General features: G+C 28.9%; 1 protein-coding gene across 2 annotated transcripts in view; it reads right to left on the bottom strand.

The window, feature by feature from the left end:
- Positions 1-3,771: 3,771 nt before the first annotated feature.
- Positions 3,772-24,503, bottom strand: part of abd-A (abdominal A) — a 64,097-nt gene continuing 43,365 nt past the window's right edge. The window contains exon 3 of one of the 2 annotated variants that reach the window (XM_088257482.1): positions 3,772-6,014. In XM_088257482.1, the coding sequence (XP_088113608.1) occupies positions 5,623-6,014 (392 nt within the window). In that variant the 3' untranslated portion in view covers positions 3,772-5,622. The remainder of the gene's footprint in view (positions 6,015-24,503) is intronic. The other variant, XM_088257483.1, reaches the window with a different exon arrangement.

The following is a 24,503-nucleotide window of genomic DNA, read 5'->3' as shown; positions in this document are numbered from 1 at the left end:
ACAATTTAATAGGTGTCCCTTAATCATAGTTTAAGATCAAGTTCAGAGGTTTACATCATAACAACTGCAGTGGCTTCTTTCGTTTCTGTGTATCTAGAATGTTTGAGAAACGTAATTATACACGTACTTAATTTTAATATTTTATTTTGCATATCGCGAAGTAACAAAATATTTCGATCACTGTCATTGTTAAACATTCAAAAACGTTTTTTTGAACAGCGAAATTCTCTCCGAAATGTGGATTTAATATGATAGACCTAGAATACTAGGTGTCTACAATTTTTATATTTAAAAATATTCATATAAAATATTAGATAGTTTGTTGTTCTATTTGGTTGGTAGAAATATTCTTTCATTTAAAAATTAATAATATCAATAATAATTTCTGATATGGTACACGTGTTCTTTATGGATTGCTATCATTATTTGATTTTGACAGGCCTAAAAAATCAATAATAAAAAGGTGAAATTCCAAAAATATACCCAAAATAAAAATCCGACAAAAAAACATCAAATTTAAAATAAAACACATGGACCATGGTCCGGTCCACTAACGCAATTTTAATTATTTTTTATTCGAAATGTGTAGTTATGAAATTATTTTATTTTCGTGTGTAAATGGACGCAGGAAAAAATTTATAAAATAAATCCTTCTCCCGTTGAAAAAGACTTCTGCAATATCGAATTTATTCGTTGTATTTATTTTCTCTGCCTATTTCTGCTAGTTTTAGATTGTTTATGCAAGTCGAAGTTAATAAAATGTGTTTTTTTGGGAAATGAAAATCTATTTCCACCAATCAAATAGTTTTGACATGTAAAATTTTGTAGAGTTACACAAAAAACGCTAGGACAGGATAAAATTATAATTTAAAAATTCCTTACTTAAGATTTACGTATATAATTATATCAATTTATCTGTAAGACAGTTTCCTATCTACATCTAGAACTACGTTTGTGTGTTAAGATCTACGGCGATTGTATATTTATTTTTTCTTCAGCGTTTCACAATAATAAAACATCATTTTAATCGGACAATACAAGAAATTGAGAGATACATTATTCTACATATGCCATGAAGTCCATATAACCTGCTAATTAGACATTGATCATTTTATTTGAAAAGGTTTCATATGCAACACTAACAGATTGAAAAATGAAATACAAAAATTAATACGATATATCATCATTAAAGATATAAATAGAAATAATAATTTAAAGAATCCAAAAAAGCGTTAAAAAAATCATGTATACAATAATATACGAACGAAAAATATCTAGTTTAAGAAAATTTAAAACAATAGTTATCAAAATTTTACAAAGAAGTATCTAACTACAAACTTATTTCATAAAAATGCTAAATAGTCAATGCGTAATTAATGAGTAGATACTACAAGTTTTTTAACACCCTTTTCATTAGAAATACTCAATTCTAGTTTTCTATATGAAACCATGTAACGAATATTTCATGCAAAACGTAATCAAATACATAAACGATATTAAATCACTATTTCTAATTGAATCTTAATTCGGATGCGAGAAGTTTTATTTTAATTAGTCAATTGTTTAAAATAGTAATTATTATTAGTGTTAAACCACACGAAAATCATAAATTATCTACAAAACTTTTCTTTTCAATATTCAGCCACCTTTGGTTAGTAATCGCGTTCCACAATACATGGTGTAAACATTGAAATTGATTATTTGTGTTCTGTTCGTTCATCGAGATTTTCAATTAGTATATTTTTACTGAGTTTTTAAATGTAGCAATGTAAGACGTCTAATAAATATTTGTCAATAAATTATTTCCCAAGCTTGACGAATTTTATTCCTTCTTTATTTTTAAACTTATTTAAAGACTATTGCTCGTATAGTTTAACACTAAATGAATGTTCTACATATTTAAAATAATCACATTTACAATACTAAGAGATATTTTTTAAAAATAAAATCAAACGTCAGACTTGCAACAAAAGGTTATAAAATAAATTGAGAATTTATAATAAGATTGAATTAAAAATCCGTAATCCGAGGATTTTTGTTTTTTATTCTAGCACATTCATTCAATTTATAACAACTGGGAAGACAAAATATAGAATAATAGTTAAATAAAAAATAACACGTGAAAGATAATTTAAGAAAACCTATTGCTTAAAAAATAAAAAAACCAAAAAAAAACTTTTTCTATCACAGGCTATAATAATATATTTATTTGCTATACGTTGTATGTTTTTAAAAATTGCAAATAAACAGTTTTGTAATAAAAACTTAAAACTGATATTATTTTCCAGTTTTAGAAAAATACGTGATAGTTTTTATTTACCGATAAGCTTATTATATGGCAAGATAATTAATTAGTTAAAAATTAAATAAAGTTAGTAGTTAATAAATTGTTTGTTTTTGAAAATAATGATGAAGGTATACTAATATTTTTTTAACGGATTTGAATTTACACGTATAAAAGAATGAAGCAGAGGAGTAGGAATAGAATACGGTTAAATATATTAAATTATGAATATTCTAATTTAAAACAATATATTTAATGTTGTAAAAATACTTTAAACACTTTGAAAATAATAAATTATGTAACATAAAATAGCTTTGTTTAAAATCAGTTACCTTGATTAAATTGATTATAATATCGACCCGTTTTGAAGCTTACAGCTTCTTTCTTAAGACTACTAGTTATTCTTAAGAAAGAAGCGGTTTACCTCTAAGTTGTCATTACAACGAAGTTATGGTTATACAATGATAAAATAAAATTTGATATTTTTTCTATTTCTACTCCTCAGTTTTTTAACAGATCATAAAAAGCCACTCGCAATGCTAGAATAAAACGTTGTTTTTGATTTTTAATAAATACATTTTCTTACATACCTACCTTGAAATAATTCTTAAATATAGAGTTACGATACGTCAAACAGATATAAATAGCGCAACGTTGTATTTTGTTCCGTATACATTTTGCAAAGAAAAAGAACCGAAAAATTTAACGATGCTCTCAAAAATTGACGACAAAAGAGAAACATTTAAAGCACGTGCACATAGCATAAATTAAATAAATTTAGTGGTACAAACCTTTTAGATGCGAACAGAAAAGAAAATTTGGTCAGTTAGTGGAATGAAAAATATTTATATGAGATGAAAGTCATTGATATTTGTAGTCATTTCCAATGTAGACTTATCGAATGATCCTCAAACATCATGTTTATTTGATGTTTCACCTACTTACTTTTCATATGCCTCTGGCAAAATATACGAAGTTCTCTCGACTGTAGGGCCGTGCTATAGGCGCAGTGGGAATTTCACCGTCACTTTTACTTAATTCTGGAGATGTATTGGTTCCCCATTTGTTTAATAAATATATATTCAAACCCCAAGATTAGGGTTTGAATATATATTTATATATTATATATATATATATATATATATATATATATATATATATATATATATATATATATATATATATATATATATATATATATATATATATATAGACTCACATTACCTTCGACTTGATCTTGAAGATGGTCGCTATAGGCTGCTAGACTATGTTTAGGGTTTCAAATAAAGTTTATCAGTGTTAAAACTCATTTAAAGTTTTGAGTTTAAGATTAACGATCAATTAATGATAATGAAACGAAATACAGGCATCGAATTTAACAGTGAAGATGACGAAATAAAGGGTTCGTCATATTTTTTGATAACCTCTCGCCTGTTATACGCCTGTTATACGCCTGTTATACTTATTCGACATATGTATTTTATAACTTTTGAATCGAGGTTATTTCTCTAAGCATTTTGTATTTGCAAATGATTGAAACATTTTAGTTTTGTAAAAGCTCACCAAAGTTTTTAAAGTTTATCAACAAAGCCTGTTTTATCCTATTAAATAGCTTTCATTATACTATTTTTAATGATAGATTAATATACATTACATAATAAGACAGAGGTTAATTTCACCAGTAGCCTAGTTATCTTCTACCCTGACATCAATTTACGTATAAGATTGAATAAGTGAAAACACTGCTCGAAATTTTTCACAATTTGAACTTTTACATTAGTTTCTAAAATCTTTCGCATAAAAATTATTCTTACTTTTTATTTTATTTTAGAACCATGACAATAAATTGCAATGTAAAAGGAGGGTTCAGTTGAAAAATTAGCTATAATGAAAGATGTCTTTTATTTTACAGATTATCTTGTAACACACGATAAATTACACCGTCAGAAACTTACATGTAAGAAGTAAAGGAACTACGTTTATTGAAAAATATAGTTCAAATAATAACTGAAAGTCAACATAAAACAGGGAATAGTAGGTACAAAGAAACATGTACTCATATATATCTGCGTGTTACGTACAAACAACTATCACAACATATAAAACATGAACAAACCGAGGAGCCTTAACTACTTATTTTCTAAATACATCTGTAAAATCAATGAGTTTTATTTAACAAATATTTTAACAGTCATCCACCACATTCGTTTCACTGGATAAAATATAAAGAACACATATAACAAAATCATAAGTATCGACACTAAACTAAGGACGAATGTTTAAATTTTATTTAAAATAAATGAAGAAATCTTTTTGTTAAATTCCACAAAATTATTGAAATGATAACGTATAAATACTTTGTTCGAAATTATCACTATTTTCTCTTGAAAGACCCTCTGTGGAATGGTACAAAAATATTTCATAACGCTTTTACAAATTTAAGAAATAAACTCAAAAATTTTAATAACTTAAAATTACTAAACAATAGACAAAAATTAGACGACGGTTTTTTATCCTTTTAAATGTTGGGTACACGAACCCAATCAGGTGAGCGCGTTTCATTACTCAATTTGTTTCAAGAGAATTTTGTTCAACAAACAGTCGTGTTCGTCTAGAAACAGGGTTTTACAAAATCAAATTGAACCTCTACATAATATGGGGAAATGTAACTAATGATCTAATTAATCAAACCATCCGTATTGTTATTAATACAATTTTGCACTTTGCCTAGGTCCAGTTAGGTTCTGGTTTCAATCATAGTAATTAGATAATTTCCTAAGTCTACTTATTTTACTTAAATCTAGAATTTTGACGTTTATAAACTTAATAACTAGTACGTATTTGAGACGATTTGTGTGTAATATAATATTGTATTTATACATTAATTAAGACAGTTAACCGTAACGTTATAACTCAGGTGTGGTAATGTCATTGTACACTCATACCGTAAGAAATAATGATGGGAAAGAATAAATAGCGGTACATTTCAGCAAATCTCATAACTGGTCGCACGAATCGGAACAACGCCACTCCTTATCACCGCTCTGATAACGTTCTGGTATAATAATGGCAACGAATAAATGCTTCAAGCACACCTACAGCGGGGAGCTCCGCCCCTTCCGGAATATGATATAATTACACTAATGGATACAATATTTTCTCATCTGTTTTCACTGGGATGTATATTTGCTTCACGTAAAAACACGGACGAATTAGGAATTTAACTTCAGCGGCCAGCGACTAGAACCCGCGTCTCGTCCCGCGCTCGAGTCACTCCCATTTTATACAAAATGTCCTTCGCACTGTCCTCCGCGGAGATCTCTTCTCGTACTAGTTTCTTACGTAGGTACTTTGTTGACAGCCTTCAGCAGGTCGGACGAGCCCTTGTCCAGGCCAAGCTTCAGGGGGTCGTGGTGGTGCGAGCCGTGGTGGCCGTGGTGCTCCATCTTCTGCTTCTCCTGCTGCTGCTGCTTCATGCGGTCCTGTTCGTCCCTCTCCCGCCGGGCCTGCTCGTTGATCTCCTTCACCGCCCGCAGCTCCTTCTTCAGCTTCATTCGCCGGTTTTGGAACCAGATCTTGATCTGCCTCTCCGTGAGGCACAGCGCGTGCGCGATCTCTATCCTGCGCCTGCGCGTCAGGTAGTGGTTGAAGTGGAACTCCTTCTCCAGCTCCAGGGTCTGGAATCTGGTGTAGGTCTGGCGACCTCGCCGCCTCGGACAACCGTTGGGCCCTGAAAGCGAAAAACGAAACAATAAAAAATACGATACGTGACAGTTTAATTCACCCAATTCACTACACCCATAATAATAATTTTATTGAGCACTGTTTTCGTCCAATACCACATGAGTTAAACTGTTATTCATTTTATAAAAGAATAAATCTGTAAACTTGACAAACTACATATAATAGTTTTAATAACAATTTTGTAGTAATTTTTTGCATGCCAATATAGAAAAACAACTCATTTATTCATATTGTTAATTAAATACTTATAAATATTAACTGCAAATTAAATATCTTTCGGTGACATTTACAAAAGCAAACCCATACTATACTCGTATAAATCAATATTTTTTTTATGAACACAATGTTTGATATTTATTGACCGTAGCCGTCGTAGACCCAAAAAATATTTTTTGGTTGTTGTAATAATTAATGTGAATATATTAAATAACAATGTGTATTTAAAAATATTTTCATTAATCTATTTTGAGTGTTTATTTCAGTTAAGAATAATCCAATCGTGCTGTATTTACCAATTTTATGTAAGAATATTACAAATAATATGTTATTAATACGCAAATGGTTTATTTTTTACCCATCCTCTGAAATGCCCATGTTAAAATTTTGATATTTCTAATGTGAAAGTTACGAAAAAAAAAGTTACTATTTTGTTCAACTACCTGCGTTATACATTTTATTATCTAAACCTTTTCAAATATACGTACAAAATGCAGATAAATAAACGCCTAAGAATTGTACAACATTTTTTGACCGAAATAGGTAAGATAATAAAAAGTAGTTTTTATTGTTTAAAATAAAGGCTTTGTAAAAAAATGTACTATGACATAATAATATTACAAAAAAGCGAAAGCGGCCTACTTCGAAAGCCATAAAAGGATTCTTTCAGTGATCGCCGGTCCTAAAGGGTTTGCGAATTGTACAAAACATTCTGATTTTTATTATTTCGAAGAGAAAGCTAAAAGACAATGAGAATTTGCAAAATACACAAAGGTAAAGGGTACATAATACAACTCTACTTTCGCATTGGTCTTTATTTAAGCGCAAAAGCTTTCAAAGTAATTTTATTCAAGGGTGTTTTTTAATGTTTATTGTGCCCTGATTTTCTTAGAAGTTTTTGGGATTCTGAAACAATTATTTCTAAGTAGGTTAGTATGTGGAGATACTTAACATTAAAAAGTAGGATTTTTGGGTGGGTATGTATTATTTTATTAGTATATATAGCCCTTGGTATATATAGTCAAGGTATCGTAGGCAGTTTGATGAACTCACGATTTGAATAGAACAGAATTTTATAGGAGGAAAAGTAATATTTTACTAAATAAATATTTAAATCAGTGTGAAAAATTCATTATATATCAATTTAAATAATATTTTAAAGAGTTTTTCCTTTTTTACCATTTTTGCGTGTTTTGCCACACCGTCAGCTTTATTAATTTGCCGCGTTTTTAATAAATTTGAGTAGGTATTTTACATCCGGAACGATAGATATATGGTGATTAATCATAAGAATAGATTAGACGGTTTTAGTATCAATAAATTAATTTGAAGATATTTTCAAAGGTCGCTTTTGTTGAAAAATCTTTTTTATACCTATAAAGATTCATAAATTATCTTTGTTTAGAAAATGATTATTTAATATAAGTGATATGAGATTTTATATGATTTTTTTTTTAAATATACTCCAAAGTGTCGTGAGAATAAAACATTTGAAATGTAATAAAAAATTAAATATACAAGTATTTACAATGTTTTAAATGATGAAGTAATACAAATCGATTGTTAATACCTAATACATTTTAAATAAATACATGTGGATTCAACTGTAAAAAAATAATGGTATATTGTATAAAATTAATGTAAAGTATTTAATAAAGGGAATACGACATATTTTTTATTAAATAATCGAGAATAAGGTACGTGTTAGTCGTAAATAATATATGTGATTTATTTTCATTATAAATAGGTACTAGAATAGGCACTAAAAAGAGATGGAAAAGCATTCAGGTAATGTTTCATAAAAATCATTCTCGAAAACCTGTCGCGGCATTGAGCGCTCCCTCCGAAATTTCTAAAGGAATTCCGACAGATCTGATGTACCGATTCTTTATTATTCTCCCCTGGTACTTCTCCCAAACAATGGCGGCTGCGGGGGTTGCCATGGAAACAACTACCCCTCCCCCTGCTATCTGCTTACCCCTCCTGCGATTGCAACGCCCCTGTGCCAACGCCCTTAAAACCTCAGTCCTGGCTGAGTTGAATCATCTGTTCGCAACCACCAAACTAGAAGGTATGAAATAAACGAACTGGACTGATTTCAAAGAGTAACTTTTGATTTTATCCTTTTTAAGAGTGGCGAAAAATGCAAAAAATATAACTTAAAGTATAATTTATTATAATCCTCTAAGCATAGTATTTATAAAAAAATTGTTAGTTAAATTTTATACGATTTTTTAAATGTTTTCAGTAAAACAAATCTTATATTAGATTCACTAAAAATTAACAGACGTTAGAAAATAGTATCACATACAAATCTATGCACCTTCCAATATATTAAAATATGGTACATTTCCTCTATCCTATATTTAAATGAACCAAATATATATACATATAAAAATTGTTTTTTATAATATTTTTAATTCACTTATTTATGTGCCGGATCTATCTGAGTAGTTTGCATTATGATTCTTATGAAAGGCAGAGTTGTGTTGTGTTTAGGACTTAAAGCGTTTATTTAAATTTTCCCTTCGCATTTATAATGCCGGACATATTAGATGCGTCCGTGATATAAAAAAGGACGGTGAATTCCTAAGATATTTGAAACATTATTTCATTCGGAACACTTTACGGGAACCTATAGACACGAATATATGAATATTGCATGCTGTGAAAACACGAGCAGGAAAAATACGCTCCTAAATAAACATTAAATACAATAGATTGAACAATATGCATCTGTAAATTTGTGTGTACATTTTGTGTTTTAAATTATACTATTATTAAATTTACATATTTACAAACAATGAGTCCTATTTTTAATGATTTATATAAAAAATTTAAAAGTATCTACGCTTTTGAAAATTCAAAAGTTTTTATGAATTACGAAAGTCTAATTAATGTACCTACATACGGACTTTTAATCTTTTTTTCATGAATCGATTAAAAATAATATTTTAAATTTTTCCTTTGCAAAATCATAATTGAAAAATCTTCCTCTGAAAACATCATTTTTGGAAAACTTTTCTTAGTTTTTTTTTGTGTTATTTGCTGTGCATTTTTTAAAAATATTAAAAACTTTTATTCTCTAGTTTTTTCAAGCTTGTTACTACTTAAATTAATTATAAACGGATTCCACATTAAATTACACAACTCTTTCTATCATCTAGAAATTGCTTACGTGGAATATGTCCATGTAAGTAATTTCGTAGTAAATAAGGTTATTTATTTATAAGGATGTCAGATTATCCTCATTCTTTTCGAATACCTATTTCGTGCGGTTATAATTCACAGAAAATACTGGGTACATTTTTCACGGTAAGAAAAAAATACTCGAGACCCGTGAAATGTGATATCCGATGTATTTAAAATCATCCTGAAATATTATTCCAAGCGAAGAAGTGAACATCGAAAATACCACGGACAACAGAAATTACCAACCGTCGATAAAAATGCATTTAAAAAAAATAAAAGTTTTATATTTCCCCTTTTCGACGATTATTATCAAACAGTTAATACCTACATGAAATAAAAACTTTTCATTGCTTTATACTAATCGCTTTACAATTATGCCGAATTAACTTATTTTTGCTCATATAAATTCCAAAAAGGACCGTAAAAAAAATATGTATATAAATATAATTTGAATCTGAAAATCATCATAATAATATAAATGTATAACAGTGATTTTGGATAATTTATATAGCGCCATTTTCGTAAAATACTACCAAGATGGCCAAACTGTGATTAAGAAGTTAGAAATAGTGAGAATGAGATGATCTTTAAAAAAAACTTAAAACCAATTTTTTTGGTAAACAATTTATTATCTCTCCTTTTTCCCAATTTAATTACAGTGAAGCGCCCTTGAGGTAGTATTTTTCGAAAATGGCGGTATTTAAAAAAAAAATATATATATATATATATATATATATATATATATATATATATATATATATATATATATATATATATATATATATATATATATATATATATATATATATATATATATATATATATATATATATTTTTTTTTTTTTTTTTTTAAATTTTTTTTTTCATATGGTTGGTAATCCCTGGCATACAAGACACAAGGCAGGCCAAGGTATGCTTATACTTTTATAATATATACCTATCTACCTTCATGCTGAGTAAGAACACTCGTATAGCGAGACCCCACCTTTTGGATTTTGGTTGATTTATGTGTAGATGAAATGTTACCTCCTTTTTGCTTTTTTTTCACGCGCGCCGCATAAATCTTTTAGATGGAGGTTCCCGTATACTTTATTTCTTTTTTTAGATTTGACTGCTCTGCGTTATTTATGTTTTCGGTGATATATAATATAATGATACCATTGTGTCGATATATATAATGGCTTTCGAGAACATAAACAAGCTATTCGTTTATACATAAACTATTATTTATACGCGCAGTCCCTGCTTAGAGATCACCCATGTTTATTTACCAAGGGAATCATAATAGTAACAGACAGAAATAAATATTTTACTGGAATTTGTGCCATTGATAATGATTTATTAATCTATTGACAAATTTGTTATACATCTTTAAGTAATTACTAAAATATTGTATTATTCGTAGGCTTTCTATAAAATAAATTCATAGGTACAAGAGTTTATAGTACAATTGCTTAAAATAACGTATACCACTTATGAAAAATCATTCAACAACTTGAAATATCCTTAAAAGATACCTAAGGAAACAACAAAAATATTTTAGATATGCATACCATTTTGAGAAAATAATACGATGAAAAGGGACATCATATTGTTTTTTGTATAAACTGGATTATATACTTTACAAGTATTTTGAAGGACATATAGTAAGTTCAATAAAAATTCTGAACAATAATTTTTATTGATATTTACCTTCTTTATTGTACTACCTCATTCTTGCGTTTTTTTTAATTGCCGACTCGTTAACCTTTTCCTTAATAATCGATTCGAGTATGAACTATGAACTATTCTTTAATATAAATGTCCCAAAAAAATATTTACATGGTGACATGTATGTTGATCGTATTACCTTTTAACTTTTATATACAAACATTTATTCAAAGTTCTACGTTTTAAATGAGTCTTGTCTCACCGTAGCTTAAATATGTTCATCATAAATTTAAAGATGAAAAAATTGCATCATGAGGTAGCGCTTGTGTGTTAATGTCACTAAAACATCACTAAAAAATCAGATGATGAGGAAAACCTAAATAACGTGTTAGAAATAAACGAAAAGAACTGTAGGTTGATGTTTAGGTCACTATATATATATTTTACAGCAATTTTCAATCGTATATTATTTTACACGTATTCCGTTCAAGTTTTTTATTTTTATTTTTAGTATTTTCGGAACATAGGGCTCTTTATTTTAAAATACCTCAGGCTTGTTTGATTTCATATTCTTGGGTATAAACCTGGCCAATTGGACCTGGTTAAAAAGCTTTTAGCTTCAGCTTCAAAAATCAGCGAATTAAAACAATGGTGACACTTTGAGAAAATATTTATATTTCTTATTTACGCTGACAGCTTTCGTGTTTGACTGTGTGTTTACAAAACTCATAAGCGCCTGTAAACAGTTCCCTGCTTACTTGCCGCGCGCGTGGGAAATTTATGTTTCAATTCGAAATGCGACGTTATTATTGAACTGTGTACCTATGTACATACCAAGAGTTAATAACGTTCAAGACAAAAAAAATAACAGAGATTTTTTGGTACCAAAGACAAAACAATGGTCTTTTTAATATTTTCAGCCTTAATTTCGTTTAGAAAAACATGTCGTAATGTATGTATAAAGACAAGGACTAATGAATATCTATGAAATCATAAGTTTTGTACTGACATTTCATGATGGAACTCATGAAATATATGAAAAATATTTCATTGAATATTTTGATAATAATGTCGACTTAAAAAAAAACAAAATATTAATCAGAGAATACGGTATTAATGAAAATGAGAATTTAATAATGATATTCTATTTCTTGGTATGCATAAAAAACGTGTTTTTAATGGGTCTATAGCTGGTTGTGAGCTCTCGGGAAATCAAATAATGTAACTTGATAAAGATCGAGTGTACGTGGTGTGAACATCACAGTCAAATTCTTTCAAACAAAGGTAAAGAATGATTTAGAAATTTGGCTTTATAAGTGAGAGCATATTTTTAAGAAATTTATTATGTGAGCGGAACATGTGTATATAATTTTATTAAGTATACGTAAGTAGCTAGTATAACTGTCAATGTACAAAGGTATAAAAAATTTCTCAAAATGAATGTTAAAAATAACGAACTAATTATTATTGTTTACGTTGTTTGAAGCAATGTAGATACTTTTTGCTGGCAAAGTAATTTATTTATCAAGACTATTTGAATAATATACCTAAAACTGAAATATGCGTATCATGTTAGTTAGTAAATTTTCCCGTTAATTTACATAAATAAAGATAGCATAGCAAACAAAGCATTGTTTGCTTTTCTTTGATGAAATTCGTTTTATCTCGGAAGAGTACGAGTACCTAGGGCTTAAGCGATGAGAGAAAAGTGGAGAAAATAATGTACAGGTAGAAGAAAATTGTCAGTTAAGATAAGAAAGCTTCGCTCATAGCTTTTTATAACAACCCTGTTAGTACCTACCCTGAAAATATTCTCGGGAAGTTAAAATCTTTATCATTAATCTTAATTGTTACCGGTTTTGAAATCGCATTTCATTTAGGGAAATATCTTCTAAACTTTTAACATAGTTCGTTGGTATTTTTTTTATTAATTTTTTAAGACATATTATAGAAATATAATATGTACCTACGTACATTAGGTAGGTACATGGTGTGCACAGAGAATTCCTTAGGGTAGGCGATAGAGGTAGGTAGTAAGGTAAGCTAGGTACTACTAACTAAGATAGGTAGTAGATTTAGGTAGTAAGGTAAACTGGTACTACTAAGTAAGGTAGGGAAGATACTGGTTGCGTTTTTATATGTCACGCGGGTAAGTTAGGATAGGTACCGCCTATCTGCTTATATGGAAGACACGCCCCTGGGTACGTATGATAAAAAAGCGTTGGTGAACAACGGTTTTGATATCAATGTATCAGAAAATATATCATTTTAACTATTTGGACACACTCAAAATGTTGTAGAAAATATATCTATTACTCTTGTAAGGCAAATAAGTACCTCTCTAATTTATGTATCAATTTTTTAAACAAAACGAAAATTTTGAGTCTAAAAAGTTGAATTTTATTAAAAAAACACATAAAAATTAATATTTTGTCAATTGTTTCGCCTAGTTATGGCATTTCAAACGAATGTGAAGATTCAATGGACTGACTGTTGTAGCTATACAATTCACATTCGTTTGAAAATGCCATAACTAGACGAAACAATTGTGACAATATTAATTTGTATGTATTTTATAATAAAATACAACTTAGTAGACTCAAAAAATCTGTATTTGATTTAAAAATACATGCATAAATCAAAATGGATTTCCACAAATTAAACGCTATATCAATAAATAAACCTACCTAATTGCATTATCAACGGAATTCCTAACATAACGCACTCACAGAAATGCATGCATAGTAGGTAAGATACAAATGTAAGATTAGTCTTTCACGACGATCCTCATGAACGGACTTAATACTAAGTATATTTGCAAGAGAAAAAATATTATTATAATTATATCTACATCATTCCACTCACAGACACCGACCGAGACAGAATTCAGAATGCAGAATTCCGTCAACTGGTCGAGCGAGTCGCAGCAGACATAAACATAAAGATTCATTGCGAAATGTCGCCGTCAATGTAGAGTTAAATGCAACTTAGAGGACATCACATAATCATCAGTAGTTCTTCCTGAATACCTTTAGTTGCAGCCGGAGTACCAATAAAGTTTTGATGTCTAATTTAATAATAATTGCACAGTTACTTTTAAACATTTGTTTAAATTTAATGAAACCGGCATTATATTAATTTTTATGATAAAATGATTATAAAAAATATACTATTTATGCCTACAATGGGATCGGGTTGATCTGAAGTATCCAGTTATGTTTATATCAGTTCCCCTATACATAAAATAAGATTAGAATTTTTTGAAATATTTTTATTTGCTAATGAATGTATAATAAAATGTTTGGATATTTTTGGTAAGCACAAAATTAGAAACAACATTATAATTTATGTTAAAATGGAATAGATGTCAAATTAAAACGATGAATAGGTCTAATCACTGAAGCCATAAAAAAATATTATGGTTAAATTACCAAAATGCCGTAGTTACCAACCGTACCCATCATAAATCACAAGCAGTTAATTAAAAAAAATAATACGTAAATTCTGCTAATTATTTGCCTATGTATCTACTTGGCTACAGACATTAGTTAAAGCAATTAATTGATTCATAATACTAATAACGCAAATGTTTCATATTTTAGGTAGATATGAGTAGGTATGTTTTAAGTTTTATGGCAGTGGTATACAGTGTTGTTTGCTTGCTGCTGTAGTGATTGTACTGACGAAGAGACGGTAGCGTCTTGGAACAGCAGACAAAATCTTGGCGAGTAGTTTTATACTAAAATATGAACAACAACAAAAAATCTGATCAGAAATCACTCATTTTAATTTTATTTACGATTGAAAATAATTTGTTTTATTAAAGATAGATATTATTTTACGTTAGATTCTATGATATACAAGGAAATAAAATGAAAATAATCTAACAAAAATATTAATTATTGTTATTTGTTCACGAAAAACACATTAAATGAAGACTAACAAAGTCATATAAGAGTTTCTGCTTAATAAAAAGCTTCTTCACATCTCACCAATAGATGTCTCTACTAGTGATTCATGAACAAGGTTTCTAAATTGGTTCATATATATAGAACTTCCAAGAATTTGAGTAGTGTGGTTGTCAATAATGGGTAGAATTGGTGAATGTTACACGTGTGTAAAGTGATCACTTAAACCAGCCTATGACGGTCGTAAGCCCCGTAAATGCCCAGACTTCCATATTCTTCTTCATCTTTGATGAGATGTCAAAAAATAATATATTTTTTAAATTTCCAAAGTAAAAAAAAATCTGAATACACAAGAAAAATATATTCATCTTCATTTAGTAACTAATAAAAGCAGTTTGATAAGATTAAAGACCATTCTTAAAGCGAATAAATTGTTTTAAATCTGTAGAATTTTGCTTTGAAAACATCCGTAATTGCACATGTTTCACCACTTTATATGCTTGATGAAATGTAAATATTTATTAAATTTAACAACTTTACAGCAACTGTACTATTATTGCTATTAAATTTTATTTCCACTTAGTGCACATAACGACTTGTTTACTCGCTATATCTCTGCTTACTTTGCATATATATACCTGCATGCTTGGGTAGGTGCTAAAATTATGCACCTACCTAATCGTAAGATATAATAAATAAATACAACAATAATCTTGATACGGATCTGCACGCTATGACCAATCTATGTAAATTTTACGTTGCATAATTCGTGTGAATTTTCGCAAACTGTTTAAAACGCAATTTAAAATCATTAAAATTATCATTTATTCATATTTTATTAAGTGATAATCTTCATTATTTCAATTTTAATAAAAGTAAATATTAAAAAAAGATTTCTGGTGGGTGTTTTTAGTACCTACAATATATACATAAAATAAGAAGAATTTTTGATACTTAAAAAAAAAAGTTCATCTTTTCTAGTCAATTAATCGATGCACCATTTTATTGTTTATTGATTCAATAAATATATATTGGTTTAAAAAAACCAGTAAATTGGTTAATAATATTGATATGGGTATGAATTTAAACAGATTTTTAAATATCATTTTTTATATATTAATTATCCCATATATTTGTAGGACTTAATTTAGTTTGGAGAAGTTAAAAAATTTCAAAATACTTGAGTATACAAGGAATAACATAAATGAAAAATAATTTGAATAATATGTATACTACGTTGGGAAGAAATAACAAATTGCTTAAAATTAATGTTTTTGTAAAAAAGAAGTATTTTACTTTTTTGTATTTATTAAGACTGGTAAAGTAAAAACAAGAATAAACTTGCGAAAACAAAAAAAATATTCGAGATAACGATAAACATCAAAGACTACATTTTCAAGTAAAACGTATGAATATTGGACGACATTTCCATCGATCAGAAGCACAGTATAATTTTTAAACTAAATGTAAAAGATTTTCTGCATAAAATGCATAATTCTGAATAATGCATCTAGTAATTTCCGTATAAACTTTGTTAAATGTGTGGCGAATTCGTTTACCGATATCTCAAGGCACCGCATTTCCCGCCAAAAGTTTCAACGACGGCCATTACTGAGTCGCCAGACATCTTCCCGCGTGCGCAGGGAAATGGCCACAAATAGGAGACAACGCGGAGACAAGAATGCCTGTAAATGTGGAGCAGGGTTCACATCTCGATATTCGGCAATCTTCAAAAATCTGGATTGGTGCCCGTGTTATTTAATTTCGGGACCCAAACCATCTAAATGTATGACACGAATTTCTTTTTACTACATTTATAAAGCATTTCTATACGTAATGAAAAAATGCTCTTGAATACTATGTATTATTAATTTTAAATTTAAATTTTTTGAAGTAATCAATTTTTTTTATGTACCATTTTCACAAACTAATAAACTAACAATCACCATGCTTCTCTGCATGGGTAGACAGAGAGAATTGAACACCACACCAATCTGTCTTTCCACACAATCTTCGCCTCTTCCATCTTCATATACATACACGCCGATTATTCTGACTCCCAACCTGACCACTCTCAATATATTTGAAATACTTGATCAAGCCAAGTTTTCCTCTGTCTTTTTCTGATTCATAACTAACCACATTTGCCTCAAAAATGAACCATTCTGCAATGATAAAATCAAAATGAAGGAACATTATTATTTTTGAGTAAAAATTTGTTATTTTTTTCTCAAATATTTAACGTTTTTTTCAAAAGTGAAACTGAAGAAAGAGATAAACATATTTTCATATTTAAACAAAATGTATCATGACTGTTGTTTTTTTTTTTAAACCCACATTTTTTTGACAACCCTGGCTACTGAAATACTCATTTAATTTAAAAAGACCTCCCATTGCGGCCATTCGGAAGTCTTTGTGGCTCTTAATAATGGAATGTACAGTGTTCATGTACATTATAATATATAAGTATCATAAAAACCAGTTTCTTTGGTAAATATGTCGTTTTCGATTCTGATACGCAATTAAAATTATTCAGTCTAAATTACGTGCTGAAATATTTACATACTCGAAGTAAAATGAAAGATCAAGATTATACATGTATTATATAGATGCGACAAAGGTTAAAACAGTTTGTATGTAATTATTAACTGGACAATTTATATTCTCTTTGAACAGGCCACAAGCCCTACACCAAGAAGAAGAAGAAGACAATTTATATTGGGTCGCATTCATGAGAACGCGCTTTATGATTTTCAGTAATTTTAACATATTAAACTACAACTAAATATGTACATATTCTATTAGTCCTTACATCAGTATAAAAAATAAGTAAGTATATAAAAATATTAATACAATTTAGAGTTCTTTTTTGCATTTTGTTGACATCTCAACATAGATGAAGAAGAATATAGAAGTCGGGGTATTCAAAGGGCTTATCACCTGTCATAGGCTGGTTAAGAGATCACTTTACACATGTGCAACATTCATCTTTCTACCCATGATTGACTACTACTTAAATAGTTGGAACTTATTATAATATTATTTTTCATATATTATCATGTCGCTTCATGTTTGCGTTCAAATGACTCCTAATTTGATACACCCAGAATGTTTTCAAACAATTAGACAGATTTGGAAAGATAAAAAATTAATTCGGTGTAGAAAAGTAAATGATTTAAAATTCTTAAATTTAAAGATTAAACCTATTTTACAAATTGGTTTAATCCTGAGTTTATTTTGAAATAAATGAATATCGTTTCGAGTTTGAACGAATAATACTCGCGGAATTTCTAAGCACACTAAATCTGCTTTAGGGGTGGATAGAGAGAAACAAACATTGTACGCTGTGCATAATGTTATATTCCTATGTAGTGTACCTGAGAATGCACTCGCTACTGCAAGTAAACACAAATGGAATGGGGAATGAAGATAACAGTGCAGTTCTGAATGCATTTGCTGCTGGCTTATATGGGAAATGTATTCACATTCATTGCAGATACCATACCTAGTTCCTATCTGGGAGAACTGGGGTTTATATAGTAAGAAGAATGGCGTGGCTTATGTAATATCCGATATATTGAAACTTTTTATAATACGTTAAACTAGCGTCTTAAATTCTGTGAAAGTTATATTTTAACTTTGCATATATAAATAATTACATTTTTAAATCAATTTCTGAATATACCCTTAACGGAGAAACATTTTCTATTGCAGCGTTCTCTTTGGATTATATATTAAAAACATGAATTTTTGACAAAATGAGTTGGTATTTATCTTACTGTAACTAACAAACCATTGCGCCGCTTCTCCATAGGGGTTTTTTTTACCGTTCTTCCCTCACTTATTTGTTCCACATATCCAAACCATCTCAACACATCTTAATTTTATCGAAAATACTTACAATGCTTAATCTTACTGTACCTAGTATAAAATGAAGTTTCTACAATAAAATATACTTTTCGTGATTACAATAATAATTACTGTTCAACTGAGATTTGTAGTGTTATGACTGTAAGGCTAATATGCCCGTTTTATACAGCAATGCAAATACTATCCACCTTCATTCGTAAATACTAACCGCCAAAGTATCGTATGCGTGTATACAAGAGAACATAAAATATAATTATTGTGCCTTGTAATAATAAACATAGATTACCGGAGCATAAAGCAGATTTATTAATACTGAAAACATTCATTATCATTGTGTAATAATTAAAGTAGGTACGTTTCGCTTAACGGCCGATACAATGTTCTCGGAATGGTTCTTTGTGATTATTTTTACTTAATTACATTTCAAATTGAGTTTACAGTAAAAATGTTCATTAAAATCTTTGAAACGGAACGTGGAAGAAACTTAGAAAACTAATACTAAGGTTTGTTTGCTTTTACTATGTCTAGATTCGAGTAAATTTAAAATAGTAATAGAAATTCTGACATTGTTGTAGAATTAAATTAAAATAGGAAAAAAAAACTCAGCCAGCTTCTAAGGCTATAATACATAATGAGAATAGTAAATGATCTTAAATTTAGACAGTGAAATCGAAAATGAAAAGGTGCCGTATTAAATCTATGCAAAGTTTTCCATTTAATTTGTTTGTTAATGTAACAACTTTGTTTAAAAAAAACCCAGTTTTTTTCGTTGTTTCAATTTGACGTGGTAGGTACCACTATTTTTTTTAAAACACTTTTAAAAAAATGTTTTCATTTTTATGGTTTTCGTGAAACACCTGTATGATATTTTCAATCGATACAATATTCTTAATGTTATTTATAATGTGTACTTAATTTAGACTATTCATTCATTAATTCGGAAGTCATTTTGTAGTTACATCTTCTCTATATTTGAAAATTTGCGGAATGCATCGAAACTCGAAACGAAAAAGTAGTATTTACCAAGTCAAGTATAAATAAAAAATATAGACTAATTTGTTTTTTCTTCAAGAATTAACCATTTATTTTGCAAAAATCGTCTTATTTTACTAAAACTCTATCACATAATCGTTCATCTTATAATATAGGTTCATTTATATTTCGAAATAGACTCATTACAGTTCTTTGATGTTATCGTTTACATTAGATGAAGCGTTTGTTTATAAACAAATGAATGTGTTTACTTTGTATTTACATCCCAGTTGAATAATGATATTAACCACATTTTTATTTAAATCAAATCCTTATGAACGTTAATACAAAGTTGGGTGACTAAGTTAACTAGTGAATTTAAGATATTTATTTATATTTTGATTTTAAGAATTGAATTTTATCTTTCGTAATTTAGAGTCAAATTAGGCTATGTACTGGTACCTTCTTGGGGAACATTAATCTTTATGGCACCATTGTATAGATACGGATATTCTCTTGCTTGAGGTTAAAACCAATACCATTGTACGGGTATCGAGACTGTTGATTAGCATAAAGGGGTAGTTTTGATAGAATCTTGGCTCACCAAGACCGTAACAGAGTAGATTGAGATGATATTTCACAAGGGATGATAAAATAAAATCAACAATAACCAAATCATAAACCCAATTTATTTTCAACAAGTTAAGTCGTTAAAAATCACTAGCATTTTTTAGAACTACGTGGTTTCGAGTTGAAAAAACAAACAGAAAAAAGGAAATACATACAATTCATGAATACAGTGACATAGTAACAAATGGTACTGTAGAAGATATTATAAATAAAATGTAAGTGCAATACTTCTCTCGTAACCACGATACAAAATAAATGATTTTAAAGCTATTTTATACTTCGAGTAAGTTTTTTTCCTCCAAATTATAAAAAGTAAAGTTTTCAAAAGATAATAAGGAGTAAAAAAAGAAATAACAATAATCGTTTTGGTTCTGCTATTTCACTCCGAGCCTCAGACTCCGCCAGTAGCTACAATTCCTACCCCTATATATACGATATAGGAACATTACATCCCCAGTACAATGCACCTAACTGCGCTATTCGGAGAATATACGGTAATCACCGGCTGTAGGTGACGTTACAGAGGGGTTACTGGGAATTAAAAGGAAAATGAAAACATTTTCCCGTTTCGCTATGTCGAGAAAATTAGTGGGATAGACATTTTAGTTTTCTCCGTAACTACAAAACAACCATTTAATTACCGAACATAATGTTTTATTTTTTTTTTGTAAATTCCAGTGATTATTCTCTTTAGTTATATAAAATATATTTGTGAAAATACTTTTTCTCATGGTAAAATCCTCCTTCTAAAAATTTAAATTTTTTAATTTATTAAATTACAATCTTATGTATCCTTGTATCCTTTCCGAATAATAATAAAAAATACAAAATCATTAATTAAAAAAATGGGTTGCATATTTGTTACTACTTCTACGAAATCATTTTTCGAAAATGTATTATTTAGTTTTTGGTGCAAGCGGAAAAGAAAACAGTAAAAACTAAGTGGTAGAATTGTGATATTGAAAAGAATGTGTGCACAAAACGCAATGGTTTTTTTTTATTAACTTGGTCTTGATCTTTGAAGCCATTAAATATTTAAACAATTCGGAGGTATTTGCATACGAGTATATCAAAGCATTTATAGATTTGCGGTGTCTAGCATAGCAATAGTATTATTATCCTGCATAGATTGGGTTATAAACTCCAATTTGGTGGATGCAGTAATAGTCCGTAGCGTGGAACATTTGTCCGGTACTGTATATTGGATTGGAATTAACGGGCGAAATCCAATTAGCCGAAATTAAAATTTAAACACCGGCACATGCCACCCTGACGTCATTGTACTTGATGGTGGTGGGGAAGGATATTACATGTGGGATTTATCTTTTAAAAAATACACATCATGAATTTCATACATTTAGTTTTTTCATAATTTTCTCATATTGATTAATATACGGTGCATGGGTAGGTACCATCAAATCAGAAAAATGCAAAATGTGTTGTATTTTGTACACATACCTCATACATTTAAATATATGCAATAAATAAATATATAAGTATAACTTTTGAAGAATATCGAAATGTGCATTACTTTTTTTTTTGGATTTAGAAAAATATATTTTTTTTTTTTGCAAAATTCTTTGGAAAATTCGCATACTATAAAACATTTTATCGTAAGTTGGCGACATATAGTAAGCGCCATTGAGGTAGTATTTTACGAAAATGGTGCTTTATAAGTTATCCAAATTTATTATTATTTTTATATGCATGGTTTAGGAAATATGATGCGAGTGCCGTTAAAAACTTGAGAATATAAAATTCATTGGCACTCGTTACCGTTATCTTGATCCATACGGCAATATTCTTCAGTTATTATTATTTTTTCCTAGCTGAATCATTTACCTATGAAAAATGACTAGGATTTATTGTTAGAAATCTATCTGTCCGTCGTGTCATTCTTCCGTTTTCAATAATTTGATTTGATTCATGAAACCCCTGATTTATACTAGTTATTAATATTTTAATAATTTTTAAATTATCTGAAATATATCTAAATTTGTATTTATTTATATTCCTTGTTAAATTGTTTTTTATTTATTTCTATCTTAACAGATTGTTAATTTCGCGTAAAATATTTGCTAGCGTAGAAAAAAACATGTTTTGATCTGAAGACTTATAATATAAAAATAATTTGTTTGTAACGCAATAAGTTTTGGATTGCACAATAATTAATTTTTAAAAAATGATTTTGTGAAAAAAAAGGTACGTTTTTTACGAGGGAGTCGTTTGTTCGCAACAGCTCATGATAATCACGACAAACAGTAACTAGAGAGTGGGAATCGCATACTGTTATAGTAATCAAGTAGGTACTCATGCACTTAATGAACATTTTTCATGAAAGACGAGCTAGATAATGTGGTATTGTACACGCAAATAAATTTTTGCGCTTATCATGATGGACTTGAGTCTCGTATTAAAGAATTTTACTGCTCTCATAATTGTTTTAATTGTACCATTTAAGATTATGCTATCAACAGTGTCAAGTGACCTTTGTTTAGACGCCATTTTGAATGCATTGTTTTAATGGCGGATGAAAAAAATTCCACTCAATTTTAATCTGATCCAAATGCCCGCATTGCTTGAATATCCTAACACTTCATTCTGATTAATCACTATTGATATAAATCTTTTAAATTTCATTTAACACTTGAGATTGAGAATACATTCTAGAAGTTATTTAAAAAATATATGAGATTGTCAACGCATTGGCATTTGAAGTAATATAATTATAAGATTATTCAGTATCTTTCGACTGGGATGGGTACTGAAGTGATAAGCAGCGATATACCACTCAAGTACCTACGAAAACATTAAGTGGCACTGAATGTCGAATGACGCCATATAATTGGTGGAAAAAATTGAAAAAATATGTATGATGCAATGAATTTAAGGATTATTGCTTCAGATGAAGATAGTAGAATAAAAATCAGATTTCAAAAGTACTAAGACCCAAATCCAATGAAATAGATGAAATATTTTCGTGACTAAATAACATAATATTTTAGCGATTATATCCGTCCGCCTCCATACCCTAATGGTAAGCATAGTGTCGCATAATGGTGAACCTGATATAGTTTGAATCAATGTTTCGATCATCAACTATCATGATTAATAAAATTTAGTAGTTTTATAATTTTAAGTATTAAATTGCGCAGACAAGATCTTCCTCATTGATAGATGGAGAAATCTCGCGAACATCAAATTACGCCGGTCTTCCAAGGCTAATATTTTTTTGTATTTTAAAATTATTGTATGACTTAGATAAGTGATTTCAACATGTCAGATTGAAGTCATTTGGGGTTTAAAAAAATCGGAATTCAAGTCCATCAAGCAGTGATAAATAAAAAAAAAATTATGTTCCGAGCTCCTGTTTTAGGTGAGTATAATATTATTTACAAGTAATTTTATGAGATTGTCATATGTAGTACGTTTTTTTAAACATACATATCTTTGTTTACCAATTAAATAAACGTTATTAAATATATAATGAATACTTGATACTCGTAGAAAGGTTATCATTCATGCGTTTATAATTTCAGTTTCATGGATGGAAATACATTTTAATGAAGCAATATTGATAACATTGAAATAAAAAATAATTTATGTTATTAATGAAGTAGTACATATAAATACCATAAATAATAATTTTATCTAACAAAACTAAAAGAAGGTTTATCAATATAGTTTTTCGAAATAATATAGTAGAATTTAAAAGTAATTATTTATATGCAATTTTAACCGTGATTTGATAAAATATAAAAAATAAAAGCGACTTAAAATTTATTTCGCTAAACAAACATTTCAAAGCAATACAATTGTTTGAAGGGGTCGGTTTAAAAGTAAAACACTATTCAAAGGCTTCGCAATGTGCAATAATATGAAAGCGAGAACTACGACAGACAATATGCGGCAAAGTTGGTAGCAGGGTGCAACAATCTAGTCGTAAAAACCCTCTGGACATTTGGTCGTAAAAAAACTCGTAATAGTAATTGGGCTTTATTCAAATAAATGACATTTATTACCGATGCAACGAACAT

The sequence above is a fragment of the Brachycentrus maculatus genome, unplaced genomic scaffold, assembly GCF_059751285.1.
Source record: "Brachycentrus maculatus isolate JH-2025_06_01 unplaced genomic scaffold, ASM5975128v1 h1tg000081l, whole genome shotgun sequence".
Taxonomy (NCBI): domain Eukaryota; kingdom Metazoa; phylum Arthropoda; class Insecta; order Trichoptera; family Brachycentridae; genus Brachycentrus; species Brachycentrus maculatus.
This window is presented reverse-complemented; position numbering and strand designations above follow the sequence as displayed.